At 36.6% G+C, this 16,035-nt stretch overlaps 1 protein-coding gene across 1 annotated transcript; it reads right to left on the bottom strand.

Annotated features, from left to right (window-relative positions):
• Positions 1 to 8,520: 8,520 nt before the first annotated feature.
• Positions 8,521 to 14,612, bottom strand: LOC139723864 (enolase-phosphatase E1-like). The gene is made up of 7 exons (XM_071635070.1): positions 14,529 to 14,612; positions 14,046 to 14,177; positions 13,540 to 13,641; positions 12,549 to 12,769; positions 11,947 to 12,079; positions 9,682 to 9,805; positions 8,521 to 9,000 (listed from the first exon to the last, which is right to left on the bottom strand). The coding sequence occupies exons 2-7, from the start codon at positions 14,166 to 14,168 to the stop codon at positions 8,849 to 8,851; spliced, it is 855 nt and encodes a 284-aa protein (XP_071491171.1). The 5' UTR covers positions 14,169 to 14,177; positions 14,529 to 14,612; the 3' UTR covers positions 8,521 to 8,848.
• Positions 14,613 to 16,035: the final 1,423 nt, after the last annotated feature.

Here is a 16,035-nt window from a genome sequence, read left to right as displayed (position 1 = left end):
ATGAATGTTGTTACAAAATATTTTGCAGGCCTAACAACATTCTAAGCAAGATGCAGGGCCATGGATCAGGCAGATCACACAAATGACATAAGTAACGCCGTAAACGGTTACGGTTAGACGCTACTATCGCTAGCTAGACTACAGTTCCTATTGCCATTGCGGCATTGGAGTATCAATACTGCGTTACTGGTAAATGTAGAATGCATGTCTAGTTACTAGTATATATTAATTATAACTGCGTTGGCGAACGACCTCGACTGGCTACAGCACCCCAGGGTTCTAGTTCTACAAACTCCTGAAACGTTGTCATCAGCTGACTACTTAGCTCAGCTCAGTCACACACACTCAACTTGACAAGCAAGTCCTCGCACGGCTCCACGGCCCGGACCGAGTTTTGATCGTTATTGGATTGCCAAACAAACAAACACTACACAGACACTTTAGGCCACAGTTTAATTCAACTTTCTAATTTCCAGGTTTTATTTGTTAACTTGTCTTATAAATGATATGTGTTAAAGCGGTAGTTGATTGGGGAGAAGACATCACGGCATAACTTGTTCAGCACCAAAATCGGACAAACATCGGGAAGCTTCGAGCGCGAGCGAGCGAGAGCCCGACTGCTACGGACGACCCGGCTTGACTACGCTGTTGAGTACCGTACCATTTAAAATCCCCAATATGCACTGCTGCCCATACGTATGTAACGTGAGAGAGGCCGTCGAGCGCCGAGACGAATTCATAATGGGGCTATTTTATTCGACATCGCAGCGTGTTTGCAAGATTTGATTACATGGTTTTACATTGAAACAGTCTACAAAATACAAAACAATGTGCCGATAGTATTTACATACCTTATTTGTGTCGGTAAATCAGTGTCGTTACACACAATCGGTGAGTTGCTTCCTTTCGAAATGGATTCTTTCCTCTTCTTTAGTAGTAAACATGGCCGCATCTTGACCTTTGACCTATTCATTTAACAGTGTGTTGAAAAATCTCTTGTCACTTGTTCTCCCTCTGGATTTTCTTTGCTTGTGCTTCTTAAAATTATATTAATCCATATTAGAACCAAACTCACTAACACTTTTCACAAATTTATTAAGGTTAATAATTTTTAGTGAATTTGTAAACTTCATGCTTCGTGCAGACCCTCAATTTTCCGTGACTGCACCATAATTTGTCGCATTTGAGAGGGAGAATGTACTTTAAAAGTAACGTTCCAAAGTTTCATTGTCGGGATGTCAAACCGCAGTACGATAAGACTTCAAAATTTCTAGCGTAACGCGTGGGCTCTTCTTCTACATTCCAATATGCTGAATGGTGTGTCCTAAACAAAGATGATATCTCAGAAGAGGAATAAAATGAGCAAGCCTGATGAAATTTGACATTCCTTACGAAGCAATTATGTAATCAAGTCATAACGTATTAAGCGGGTAGAAATCAAACGAAATGTCTGTATTCTGGAGGCACGACCACGCCCCTCCAGACCTGTTGCCCACCCATAAACACAGTACACCGATGCAGATGCAACTGTGAGAAAGACGATTGTAATTATCAGGCCTACTCCGTCACATAATGAAGTATGTTTAATACTAATTAAAAGTGGCGAAGATTTGTAAACATAATTTTCACATCTCCACAGACAACATCGCCTAAAAGCAAGAAGGTACTCGCTTAGTATCTCCTTGCCAAAAGTAGATTCTTATCAACGTATACGCTACTTTATGTATTTGTTTTGCGTGTTTCTGTTCAGCCGGGGATTCATGTTATAGGCCTATTGCTCATTTTTTTTTACATGTTTGAAAGTGAAAGTGTATATATACAAGTATACGTATATTCATATTTGTATGCTTGTTATTTTACAAGAGCATGAATGTATATCAGGAAACTCCGGGTATCGAACTTTCTGTCAAAATAAGTGTTAACCCGCTCTATCTTACAGGTTTTGAACTTCTATATCCCAATTGTCATATGTACAGTAGTGGACAGGAACCCTAAAGTTCCCGTATAACAACAGAGCGAGACAGTTTGTTTGTTTTTGTTTTTGTTTCTAACGCCAGTCGATAACTTGATAACATATACGTTAATGACAATGTGTGGCCCTTAGTGGCCAACACATATGCAGTATATATATATTTTTTTCTTTACTCAAAGTTTTCACTATATATATATATATATATATATATACATGTATATTCTTTTATTTCATCATAACCATTCATCTCCATCAGTTATGATGTATGGTGGGTAATATATGGGTAAAAGAAGCGTGTCTATGGTGAGAGTAGCACATGCTGTCTGCATGATGTTTGAGTGTCTACAGTATTGAGCACACAATATAGTTTAAGATATAATTTGAAATATCAACTTGGTCAAGTACACTGTATCAGCTCGTCACATCATTCTGTTGATCATTAATCCGGCGCAACAACTTACCTCGGTGCATTTACAGTTTAGTTATGTTTTGTTATTTTAAAGAGGGTCTGTTTTGTAATGCCTTGTGGATTTTAAGCTTATATGTGCAGACATCGATATTGATAAAGCATAAATTATTCACATGTTAAAGCTACACTAGCAAATCCGCGACTTGCATTTGAACGTGAAAATCTGTTATATGATTCAACTGTAGTAAATGTACCGCTGTTCGGCATTCTTGTACATTATTCACCGGATATGAGAAGTGCATGCACGATCACCTTGAAGAGTAAAGTATAGTTCATTCCGCTTATTAATGATCAATGTAATTGTTGATATGATTTTACTTAATATCAATCAATCTTTTAATGTGTATAGCATCCCATCAGATTATAAGAGAAAGTACAAGCGTGCACGCACACTTACAAACAGACAGATAAACACATCAAACAAACACATACGCGTGCACGAATATGCACACAACAGACAGGTACACAATATTCATTAACATGTATTTATTATCATATTTGATTTTAGTCGATTTATGCATACTTTCTAAATAATAGATTGCAACAATGTACCCCGTGTGGGGAATTTGTTACGAAATTGTATGTTTATTTCCGTAATAATGTTACTTAATATGTTTGCTTGCATGACTTTCCAATCTTATAGTGTCTATTCAGCTATTCTCACAGAAAAGATGAAATGAATTTCTTTATCTTTGTTTGCTTATTTGATCTCAAAATGCACAATTTGTAACAATTAACAACATTTAACATCTAGCAACCAAGTTCCCTTATAAAAGAGAAAATATGCGTTTGTCACGTTTTAAAATAATTTTATACGGAACGGACAGGAAATCAAGTGGTTATATACACATTGTACCCCAGTTTATTATACAATTAAAGTGAATTGGGTTTTTTGTTCTTTACAAAGAATTCTTGAGGTAGAAAATGCGGCGTGCATCTTATACCCTCCATGGAATTTTCAAGGCCTCCATATTCTTTAAACTATATGGTTATCAAATAATTTGGTAAGTATAAAAGGAGAAAATCACGCATATAGGCCATTAAGATGTAGAATTAAGTTTTTGGGGTTTTTTTTTGGTTGTTTTTTTTTTTTGGTGGGGGAGTCTCCTATTTCTTTATTACATTTCTCGTTATCCTATTCTAATATGAGAATACAAATAATGGCATCATGGTGATATCTGTCACTACTCCAGGATGTTTACAATGCGTATTATGAAATAAGCCTATTTTGTCGGTGAGCGCTTATCAGCACTGATCAACCGTGAAGACACGTCACACACACGCGCAACAAAAGGTGACGCATTGCTGGCACATTTAGCTATTCAGTATATTTTCCCTGAATACATATTCTTGTTACTTCTTTATTGAACATTTTCAAAATACAGTATTCCATTTAATGTGCATCATATCGTTGAATTTTCTAACAATGCAAAAGCTCCTCGTGCTTTAGGGGATACCCGTGGCCCCTCGTACACACTTCCCCGGCTCATAATACTTCCATGCAATCAATGCATCACAGTGAAGACACACACGGACAAGGTCGCCGGAAGCGGGGGGGGGGGGGGGGGGGGGCAGGGGGGGGGGGGGGGCAGAGGGGGCACTTGCCCCCTGCCCCCTGTAACAATTAATTAATCAATTATTTAAAGATCAAAATGAAATATAAAGACACCTTCCTTATCTATAAGTTGTCAATTTCATTATTGAAAATGGAAAATTTTCGCCTCTAACGGGGCGAAAAATATATAATACACTAATAATAATACATTATTATAATTATCTATACACTAATATTTACGTATGAGTAAATTTAGTGTATAGATGGTAGCCTCGCGTCCTCCAGTGTGCCCCCTGAAACATACCTTTAGTAAACCTTTCGTTTTTCCTTTTCTTTTATGCTTTCTAGCAATATAAAAATGATTTTCATTGCTCTAACAATGCGATCTTGCTTAAGCTTTTAATGAACACATTTCAGACGAATGACAAAGTGAAAGTGGCTCGCTCGCTTTTATAGTAAAATGAATAGTTTTCATAAGTGAATATGATCATAGTCCTTTATTCGCAGTGATTTTTTTTCTTAATTCCCTAGAAATTTGATTTAAAATGCTCCATAGACGCGACTTTTATACCCTGTTTTTACGAAAAGTCCTTACCATGGGAGGAGGTATCCCCCTCCCACACCCTCGCCGAGGATCTCACACCGTCACATTAATGTGTCCCCGTATGTTATAATCGTAGTTCATAAATTCGCAATGATTTTTTTTTACTACTATGTTTAATTCCTATAGAAATTTGATTTAGAATGCTCTATAACGCGACTGTTCCACAACGTACATTGTATATACTCTCTTTTTATAAAAACTCCCTACCGTGGGAGGGAGGTATAACACACCCTCGCCGAGGATCTCACTAAGCACCGTCACATAAATGTACCCCCGTATGTTATAATCATAATAGTCCTTCGAACTGATTTTTTTTTTCACTGTTTAATTTCCTAGAAATTTGTTTTTAATTGCTCTATAAACGCGGCTTTTGAACTCTTGTTTTTACAAAAAGTCCCTACCGCGGGACGGGGACGGGGGCGGGGGTATCCCCCCTCCCCCCGCCCCCCCCCCCCCCTGCTCGGTCGCTTCACTTTTTCGCCGAGGATCTCACACCGTCACATCTGTGCCCCCGTCGAGATTTTGCTCCCCCCCCCCAAAAAAAAAGAACCAAACCAAAACAAAACAAAACAAAACAAAAACAAAAACAGAAACCCAAAACAAACAACAACAACAACAACAACAAAACAAAAACAGAAGTGTTCCGGCACGCTTGCACACGGAAGTGGAAGATATTACGATTGGCCATTCATTGTCCCTAAATATCTATTCCTCTTCTTCTTCTTCTTCTTCTTCTTCTTTTTCTTTTTTTTTGGGGGGGGGGGATTCAAAATACACGTACAAGTTGTAGTACAATGTACGGTGCAGTATCCGACAAAAAGTGTGCACAAGATTCAATACATGTACTAAAAACTCAAAGGCTCCCTCGTGTGTGTGTGTGTGTGTGTGTGTGTGTGTGTGTGTGTGTATGTGTGTGTGCGTGTGTGTGTAGGGGGTGTAGGGGATACCACAGATACCACGATATGGTCATTGGCATTGTCCCTGAATATCAATTTTCTTACTTTTTGGGATAGATCATTTTCAAACTACATGTACTTAGCCAAAGTGCACATCAGAGAATTTCAAGTAAAAAAAAAAATGCAAAGGCTACTCGTGTGGGACCTCTAATACCCTCCCTACTCGGTCAACCTCAGATACTTCAATACATGTACAACAATATGTAGTAATGTACTTGGGAGTATTATGTACATTGAACACTTGAATTTAACAGAGCTCAAGAGGTGACATGAGCATAGGATTTAGCCATTCACATTGTTACTGAATATATTATCATTTTTTTTCTATATATTTTGGATTGAAACTTTGTTCAAAATATTCCACCAAAAGTGTACACCAGATCATTGAATTTCAATTCTAAAAATGCAAAAGCTCCCTCGTGTGGTAGGAGAGGGGAATACCCTCTGCCAACCCTCCCTCCCTCCCAAAACACCCCCCCCCCCCCCCCCCCCCCCCCTAGTCTAGTTCTGGACCCTTTTTATCGATTCTCTTTTTGCCGACTTCTGTACGCGTTATAATCCCAGTGATCGCGCTATCCCGAGAGCCTACTCGAGGGTAGCAGTTCTCGGGATCGCGCCATCACTCGGCTTAACGCGTATAGTCGGCAAAAAAAGAACCCTTAGAAAGAGTCCAGAACTACGTAGATCCACTTTCTACACAGTGAAAACACACATGCAGAAAGAGGAGACAGATGCCACGATTTGCTATTCATATTGACCCTGAATATCGACTTTTCTGATACTCTTTGGGCTGTAAGTTATCTAAATATCCAACCAATTAATGTGTGCACCAGATCATATTGTCTGACATATATCTATTTTGTCCACTGTGGCTTAAAGGGTGTGTACAGTTCTGGTCGAGGTGAAGATTTAGCTTTTAACGTTTTGTGAGATATTCAGAAACCAATCTATGAGATGTCAAAGAGCATGCGGTTCTAAGGGGTATCAAAAGTTTATTCGATGAAAATCGGTTTTGAAATGGCTGAGATATCCAAAAACAAGGTGAAATAAAGAGATACTAATAAAGTTGGGGCATGTCGCCTTTTATTACTTTGTATTAGCACATTTTTGGATATCTCAGCCATTTGAAAACCAATTTTCATCAAATAAACGTTGAATCCTTCTTAAAATTACATGCTTTCATATTTCATAGGAGGCTTTTCATTATCTCACTTAATAATGTTTAAAACATGAATCCCTACCTCAACCAGTACTGTACAGTCCCTTTAAAACGTGATTGAAGTGTCCACCGAGAACATGTACTACAGTTGAATGTTTTTCCCAGAACTACATGTACATAACAATGACACCCTAACCCAACCTTGAAAGAATTTCAAATCCACAAAGACAAAATGAAGAGTAAAGCTCACAGATAAAAATGCATCTTGAACATGTTACACTTGTACAATGTACCACATTTTATTGACATGGTTTTGTATGTCATACAGTACAGCCATTTATAAGTTAAGTACAATGTACAATTAATTTATCAACACACAATACGAAGTAGAAACAGTGTGTAATGATGTAAAAGAAGAAAAAACAATTGTCACATGCATATGTAGCTGCCTTGGCACTGCTTAACTAAGATGTACATGTATGTACTGTATAAAATATCAGCACATATTTCTCTGTTGAAGACGGGCTGATTTTGCTACAACACTCATTTCCCATTGACACTTGCCTGAGTATACTTGGGACTCATCCTCAATGGGTTAAAAAGGCAATCTTCATGTCTATGTATCAAATTAAAATACAGTATACAATGTATTACAAATTGGAAGAGATGTTGACCGAGGCAACTGATTTTAATTAAATGATTGAGCTCTTTCACCAACATCTCTACATATGATATGTATGAACAAGTCTGGCTATATAATAAAAAAATGTCAAATATGTGATGGTTTTTAATTGAGGAACATTTTCATAAGTAAACAACAATTACACTGTACTCAATTACAGTCCTGAGATCCAAGACGACATGATGTCACTCTCTCCATGTGAAAAGCTAACTATAAAAAAATAACATTAAAATACATGTGTACATACAATGTTTGACATCATGTTATAAATAAGACCTTTGAAAAAATGTTAGTCTGAGTTGATAACATAAAATGGCCAGAACTTTTACAACACAAGTCAAGTCAACATGTCCTAGTTATATTCTTTTCTAACATTAATATGCACAACACTAAAATACCCTTCAACAGCACACTAACCCAAAATTTGATTTTCAGATCTTCCAACTTTATATATTCAGTATTCAAACATATAATCCATAGGCACACATTGGTTATCTTGAATATAACTTTACTCATCCACATGCTTCAACACAATAAATGTGACAGAGAAGTACATTGTACATGCTACACATGTAATCATATTCAATTTATATATTGTGCATGTATGAACTTTATGTTTTCAACAAATTGCAAGTACGGATAAGTACTGTAAGTAGAACTGGAGGCTCAGGAGGTTCCATACATAAATACAGTACATGTATGACAATAGGCATGAGCAAAAGTTATGTATCTTGTTCTGTATCTCTATAACTTACGTTTTGCTCATTTCTTCCTCAATTAGTTTATTGGAAGACAGTGCAATCATACTACAGCCATAGATAGTTGCTGGAAAATCGATGGACGCCTCAACTTTATTTTGCAAAAAAACTGATAAGGATGCAACTCAACATCAAAGTGATGGTCTCCTTCTGCACTTAGCAGAATTTATGTTTTCATGATTGAGATTCGCACATGCTGGACATGTATTGCACTTTGCCATGCTCCAAACTGAAACTTTTCTTGTACCTGCCAAAATAAGTTTGCTTTCAAAGAGATAATCATGGAATAATTCCATGTACCGGTAAACGTAGCATCTGAAATTTTTGAATATTAGACCCATGCTATTGTTACCACTGAAGGCTTTCAAAACATAACTGTAAATATTCAAAGATTGCATCCTTACATCCCACATTTCAGTCATTGAAAATAACATACAGTGTACACACTATCTTTTTGAGGAATGAAGAATACCTATGGCTAGAAAAGAATGTCAACGATCTAAAATTGTACACCCCTAAAAATTTGGCAAAAAAAATACTTACAAACAAGAGTCATAAATTACTTGCACATGTACCTTGACATGGCATCTTAAAACCTGGCAAAAACATGACTGCAACAGTGGTCATAGGACCCTTTTGCTGTAGCATGCATTTGCTTTCTGAAAGAAAATGCTGGAGGCCCTATATATGAAATCATGAATCTTTAGACTCTTCTCCTTCGGGCCACAGGTCATCAAAGGATTCGATGATGTCAAATTCTGCCTTTTCCTGCTCCGTTAGAGGTTTGTTGCCTGGGCGGACGACCAGAGCAGACTTGAGGCCAGCTTCCTTCGCTGGTCGGGCCTCTGGAAAATACAAAAACATATTCATAGCAGGCTACTTTGCATACGACAAATACTGTATTACTCACATCATCATTAAGAAAAAACAAATCTTTAAATATGGGCCATTCTTATACTTGTTCTGCATCTTCAGTGTTGGAATCAACTTGTTGAAATGTTTATACAGTCAACCTTGCTAAAGTCGAATCTATTTGGACTGAAGAAATAGCTTTGACTTAGAGAAAATTTGACTTAAATATGAGGGATTAAATTCAATAGAATTTAAAAAAGAGAATTTAAAAAAGAGAATTTTAAAAAAGATGTGCAACTTAGGTGATTATTCAACTTCAGCAAGGTTGACTGTACTTTTTTCAATATCTAGCTTCATCAGAAAAAAAAAATACATGTAAACAACAACAACAACAACAACAACAACAACAAATCCATGATAGAACCTTTGTATTTTGAAGAATATGAGATAACATCGATTGATCTACATTGTATGTATGAACACACAACTAAATAGGTTTAAAAGGGATGGGACTGATCTACCTTTTTGTCATTTCAGCATGACATCATCTGCAATGCAATGCACATTATGCAATCATTAAACAGATAGAATACAGTAATACAAAGCATTAAAACATACACACACAAAGACGCAGACAGACAGACATACACACACATGCAAATAGACTTTAATACCTCTGGAAACATCTGTCAGAAATAAGATGCTTTCTGCTTCCGCCTTCATGTCAGCTGCAATCTTTGTGTAGCTCTCCTTCTCCACCTTTGCACCAATCTTTGTGTCATAGTGGCCAGACAGGAGCTGCGGTCATTTGTAAGAACAGGAAAGCCTTGAAATACACATACTTCAAATGCAATTACTGCAAGGGTTCTTCTCTTCTAAATGTTCAATTGTGAAGCATTCCTTTAAGCCATGCTTCTCAACTTTTTTTCAACCCGAGGCCCACTTTGGCTCCTACAAATTTTTTTGAGGCCCAGTTAGATCTAATGGTAATCTTTTTTTAATTATTATCATTATTATTTTTGGCCGACATCATGGCCCACCCGTGACAGCTTCATGGCCCATCGGTAGAGAAGCACGGGCTTAAAGCATCTAATAACTCTCTCTTTCCACTTTCCACACTGCCCTGTCTCTCTGACACTCTATTGCTGTACTTAAACAAGTATTATCTAGCATATCATGATATATCATATCTAGCATATCATGATTCATCATATAATGATGAACATTATTTTTGTTATATATAAATGATATATGCAATGTTTCAGATTCTTTGCAATTGATAATGTTTGCGGACGACACCAGTATGTTCATGAAGGGTAGAGATCCAGTTGTACTTCAAAATGATTTTAATAAAGAATTTCTGAAATTTTTTGATTGGTTAGACTGTAATAAACTTGTTCTTAATGCAAAGAAAACAAATTATATGGTATTCACGAAAAGACAGATAGATATCAACGATATTAAGATTGTAGTTAAAGATTTGAATTTTGACCAAGTTTGTTCGATCAAATTCCTTGGTGTGACAATTGATAACAAACTTAATTGGAACGAACATACTGGTGTCGTCTGCAATAGATTGTCAAAAAATGTAGGGATATTTTATAGATTGCGATTTCTGTCAAGAAAGGTGTTGCTTCTTCTTTATAATACTCTCGTATTACCTCATCTAAACTACTGTGCAATAGCTTGGGCAAACTCAGGTGTGACCAATGCCAGGAGATTGTTTTTATTGCAGAAAAAGCTGGTCCGTATTATTCATCACTGTGATTTTCTTGCCCATACATCGCCTATATTTTTTAATCTGAAGATCTTAAAATCTAATGATATATATTATTATCAAAGTGCAATTTTTATGTACTTATGCTTTAGGAAGATGCTTCCAAAATGTTTGATGAACTTTTTTCAAATGAGTGATAATAGAAGATATGATATGAGAATCAAAGATAGATTTACATTGCCTTATGCCAGAACTATGCCATCATATAATTCTATATTTTTTAATGGACCCAAAATTTGGAATGCTATTCCGGTCGAAATAAGACAGAGTTCATCGCTGAATGTGTTTAAGAGAAAATTAAGATTGCATGTTTTAAATCAGTATGCCGAAATGGTGTGATAAACTTTTTTTCTTGTAAAATATGTCAGTGTGTGTATGTGTGTGTGCGTGTATGTATGTGTGTATTAACTCATAAAGAAATGTATTCATTCAATACTTTAATATCTTATGAATGAAATAGTATGGGGACAGGACTTTTATATAAGGCATAGCCTTTCTGTCTGTCTCCGAACACTTTCAAATGTACATGTATTGTATTTTCGTACTGATGCTTATTGTGATCATTCTTTTCTTGTTATTATGGTGTTAGTTGTCAATTTTCTGTATTCTCCTGTTTGTTTGTTTTTTACTGAAAGTGTTGAATAAATCTGAATCAGAATCAGAATGATATTTTTTTAGAGAAAATTTTGAAATACAGATTTACCACACTGCAAGAGGAGAGATGCCATCAGTCACTCAGGGTTCCATTAAACAAAATATCATTTTTTTCTGCATCTTGTGTGTAAAACTGACTAACATATAGAAGATCTCAAGAATATATTTTTGAAGAGGAATAATTGACTTGATATGCAATAAACCATTGAACAATATCCTCGGGGTGAAGCCTTTAGTGTTAAAACAATGTATGTGATACTACACTTTTCCCTTGGTTTATTTCAAAGTATTTTCCTCTAATTATTTTGCCAGCATTAGAACAAACGAAGCATTTCAAGCCTTCAGTATGAGTATTCTGCATGTTTTCTACATCATGCCAAAATTTGATGATAACATTATCATTCATGTCTGAACTAAAATTTTGTTAGGCTCCTCAAATAGCTGGACTCTCTTTTTTTAAAGATGGCTTTTTATCAAGAGATAAAAGGAACATGCTACAGTAACTCACAGGTAGTAGATTTCCCTGGTTGCTGTGTCCAAAGAGAAGCTTCTGAGCCTGAACACTACCTGAGGAGTAGATGTACACCTTTTTCTCCTCGGCTATCCAACGCTTGATGGCAGGAACAACATCATCATATACTCTACAGCGCAAATAAGACCAATCAAGCATTTCACACTTAGAATTATAATTGCAGATGTATAGATACCACATAAAATCAAAGAGAGTTGTTGACATTTGTGTAAGAAAAGAGCAAAGAAATCTATCGGGTATTATAAAGATCAAACTTGTCTGTCTACAAAATAATCATCCTCACATGTTTAATGTTTGTTAGTTTGTTTTGATTACACAGTTTTCAAATATTCAAGTTAGTTGTCGGTTGGTTTTTGAGTACTTGATTGTGAGATCATTGTGGAAAACTCTTTCAAGTCTATATATTTGATGGAGCTTTTTAAATTACACTTCGATTTACATGCGCATGGCTGAGAAAATTAACCTAATGAGGACGGACTAATTTTGCTACAACGTGCATTTCCCACAGACACCTGCCCGAATATACTCGGGACTCATCCTCAATGGGTTGAAAAAAAGAACAAAAACCAAAAACTTACTCTCCCTTCAGTGTGGAGGCATATGCATCCTCCCACATATGTCCCTGCAGCTGTTTTAGGGCAGTCACTTTACGGTCAGCATCCATTAGCCACAGAACACTCTTGACCACTGCCGCCCTGATCACCTCGCCACTATCCTCATCGCCATCCTGACCACCATCCTTGTCTTCGGAAGGATCCGGAATAGTCACGACACCATCGACATCCTTATCAAGTTTAGCCTGGGTGAAAGCATACAACTTTGCTGCAGCCATTAATAAAGTACAGGGAACTTCTGCTATAACGAAGTCCTCAGGACTGGCAGATTTCTTTTGTTACATCGAAATGAGAGGTTATATCATTGAAAATATAGATTTAAACTTTATAAACCTTTGTGATTGCACTAACAGTTTAGAAGGTAACATGACTGAAAGGGAAACTTCATTGTGGTGTTATGCTGCTTTGTGTGAAAAAAAAAATCAGAGAAGCAAATTAAAAAAAAATCAGAGACACAAAAGTTTATGAACTGTTATAAGTTTACAAAGTAAGGCAAAATGGCAACATTGTGTGAAGTACAAGTGTAGGTGCTGAACAGCTATCCATTTTTTTTCTTGTACACAAAATGTCATTAATTCTTATTTTTTTCTAAAACACTTGGGCTAATACAGCATTTATCTGCAGAGGAGGTCTGCAAAAATGTACATTGTACTCTTATGTATGAAGAACAGATCTGAAGAACAAATTTCTCTCAAGGAAAATGAAAATTGGTGACTTTTAGGGCATATTACAAATCAAAAGGAGAGCTGCTTTAAACCACGCTACAGAGAGTTGCCAATTTGTCTTAGTCTCTCAACCATGCACTTCCTATCTTTTGTTTTTGTGCATCTATCCCCCTCCCCCCCCCCCCCCAATAGTCACTGATTTATTTCTCTAATTTGTCTCTTTCCCTACAAAGTAACACAATATTAGGATGGACTTTCCCCTAAAATGCAGAACAAAATTTGGAATTTACCTGTTGTCTCAATGCATCGACATCAGCCTTGCACTGTTCTTCCTTCCAGTGAGTTCTCAAATAGTCTTGTATATTTTCCCGGATGTAAGGAAAGAGAACATCCTACCAATGTCGGCCAATGAGAAGAAAGAGAGGACAAACACTAGGATAGAGGAAGCAAACACTCACACTTAATCAACATCTTTTTTTTTTACAATGGATATGCATGATCTGTTATTAATCACTTTTTTAACATTGTTTTCATATTTCCATATTTTATACAGAAAACGTTTCAAGGAATACAAACAAAGTTACGAAGTAATGTTCAACCGTGTGTAAGTAAAAGTATACAGGTTTCTACAAGTAGCAGGCAGTCAAATTTTGGACTGTGTTGTGGTCGAATTATGGGTGGCTTGCATTACTGTAGCCCTAATTTACCTGTAAATTTACTTTACTCTTCATTCAATAAACAAATCAATTTTAATGCAAAGTGTACAGTTTGAACTGTTCTGTAACTTAATCCTTACCGCAACAAATGTGATGGGAGTGGTGGTTCCCTCAATATCCAGTAAAATTATCTTCACTCCTTCTTGAAGATTCCACACAGATTTCAGTTTTGTTCTACTTCTCTTCGGGGTTGGTGATGACATTCTGGCTGTCTGAGGCAAGCACACAAAAAACAAAACAAAAAAACAAAGCAAAACAAGGCAAAACATAAACTGCATTTTTAAAAACCAAACTGTCAATAAGTGTAATTTGGGGGCCATAGCTGTGCATTACCCCTAAAGACCTGTCCTAACCTTCAGCTGTATAACTAGGGAAGTGTGCGTCTCTCTCTCCCAGTCTCTCTCTCTGACGAGTCTGACCCTCTAGTCTGTCCCTCCTCACTTGCACCTGCCTCGTACACCAACATAAGAATGTATAGATGGGATTAGGCAGTTGAACAACAGAGGACTACATTCACAAAAATTAGAATTACATCAACTCTACGTATGGAATTCTTTTCTTACCTAAAATTTCCACTTTGTTGTATTGTTACTGGTGATGAGCTGTGGGCAGTGTTGTAAATACCTGATAGTTATCTATTCCATTCGGGATTTGAGCCCCCTTAAATGTTGCCACCCGGCAAATGCAGACAGGTTGACACATAGCGAGTTGAAGAACACTCCACACACCACACGCTGTGAATGAACGTACGACTCTTCTACATAATCCTATACCCCGCCCATTTTTGAAGGGGAAGAAGAGAACCGGAAATGATAATGATGATTGTACTAATGATGATATGATGATGATGATGCTGATGATGATGCTGCTGATGATGATATCAAATAATAATGATAATAATAATAATAATAATAATAATAATAATAATAATAATAATAATAATAATAATATTAATAATAAGCCTAATGATAATAGTATACTAAATAGTGATAATAATAGGGCCTAATAATAACAAGATAGGATTAATGATAATGATAATATAGAGTATAATAATGCAATTGTCATTATTATCATTGTTGTAGCTAAAATTGTGATTTTGGGTGCTGTTCGTTATTCCGAAGGTTCGCTACTCCGAAGGTTCGTTATTCCGAAGGGGTCGTTAATCCGAAACACACAAATTCCCCATACCTAGAGGTTCGTTAATCCGAAAATGAAAAAGGGTTCGTTAATCCGAACATTTGTGGCGTTATTCCGAAGGTTCGTTATTCCGAAGATCTGTTGATCCGAAAATGAAATTCGGAACAATGAACCTTCGGAATAACGAATCTTCGGACTAAAGAGCCTTCGGAATAACGAACCTTCGGAATAACGAGCTGTGACCGTGATGTGTAGGCCTATTACTGTTCTGTTATTGTTATCATCAACATTATCTTCTTCTTCTCCCTGCAGTGGCGGATCCAGGCGGGGGTGCACCGGGTGTGCCCCACCCTTTATTTTTTGTTAAAACAAAAGAAATAAAAAGAAAAAATTGGGGGGTGGGGTACGTGCGCCCCCTTTGATTTTTGTAAAGACATCCCTCTTTATGGAATCATTAATTTTTAATGTTTGTATTACCAACGTATATTGTTTGAAAATGAAAATAAATGAATGAATTCATAACTAAATAAATGAGGTCATTCCTGGATCCGCCCCTGTTCCTGTAGGCCCTACTGTGCAGAACCTCCTGAGAGTATACTCGCACACGTACTGTCATTAATAAGAATTGGCCTAATGATATCTACAACATCAAGAACTGTAACACAAGAAAAGAAAAAATGAAAAAAGAAAAACAAGGAGGAACCATGTTTTTAAATAGACACTCAAACCTATAAGGCGCTAGATAGCTATAGCCTAATAGGCCTAGGCCTACTTGCATGTTCATCAATTCACGGTTTCTAAACCAGCGAATGAAGAGATAATGATAAGCCATTTCCCAGACATACAAATTTCAATACATTCTATAGCATGATATGACGGTTTCCAGGCAATTTATATCTAACTAAAGAACACAAATTAATGTTGTGATTGATG

This window comes from Diadema antillarum, unplaced genomic scaffold (genome assembly GCF_040938485.1).
Source record: "Diadema antillarum isolate AM-2024a unplaced genomic scaffold, OU_Dant_1.0 scf00000201, whole genome shotgun sequence".
NCBI classification, from domain to species: domain Eukaryota; kingdom Metazoa; phylum Echinodermata; class Echinoidea; order Diadematoida; family Diadematidae; genus Diadema; species Diadema antillarum.
Note: the sequence above shows the minus strand (reverse complement) of the source record. Positions and strands in the feature narration are given on the sequence as shown.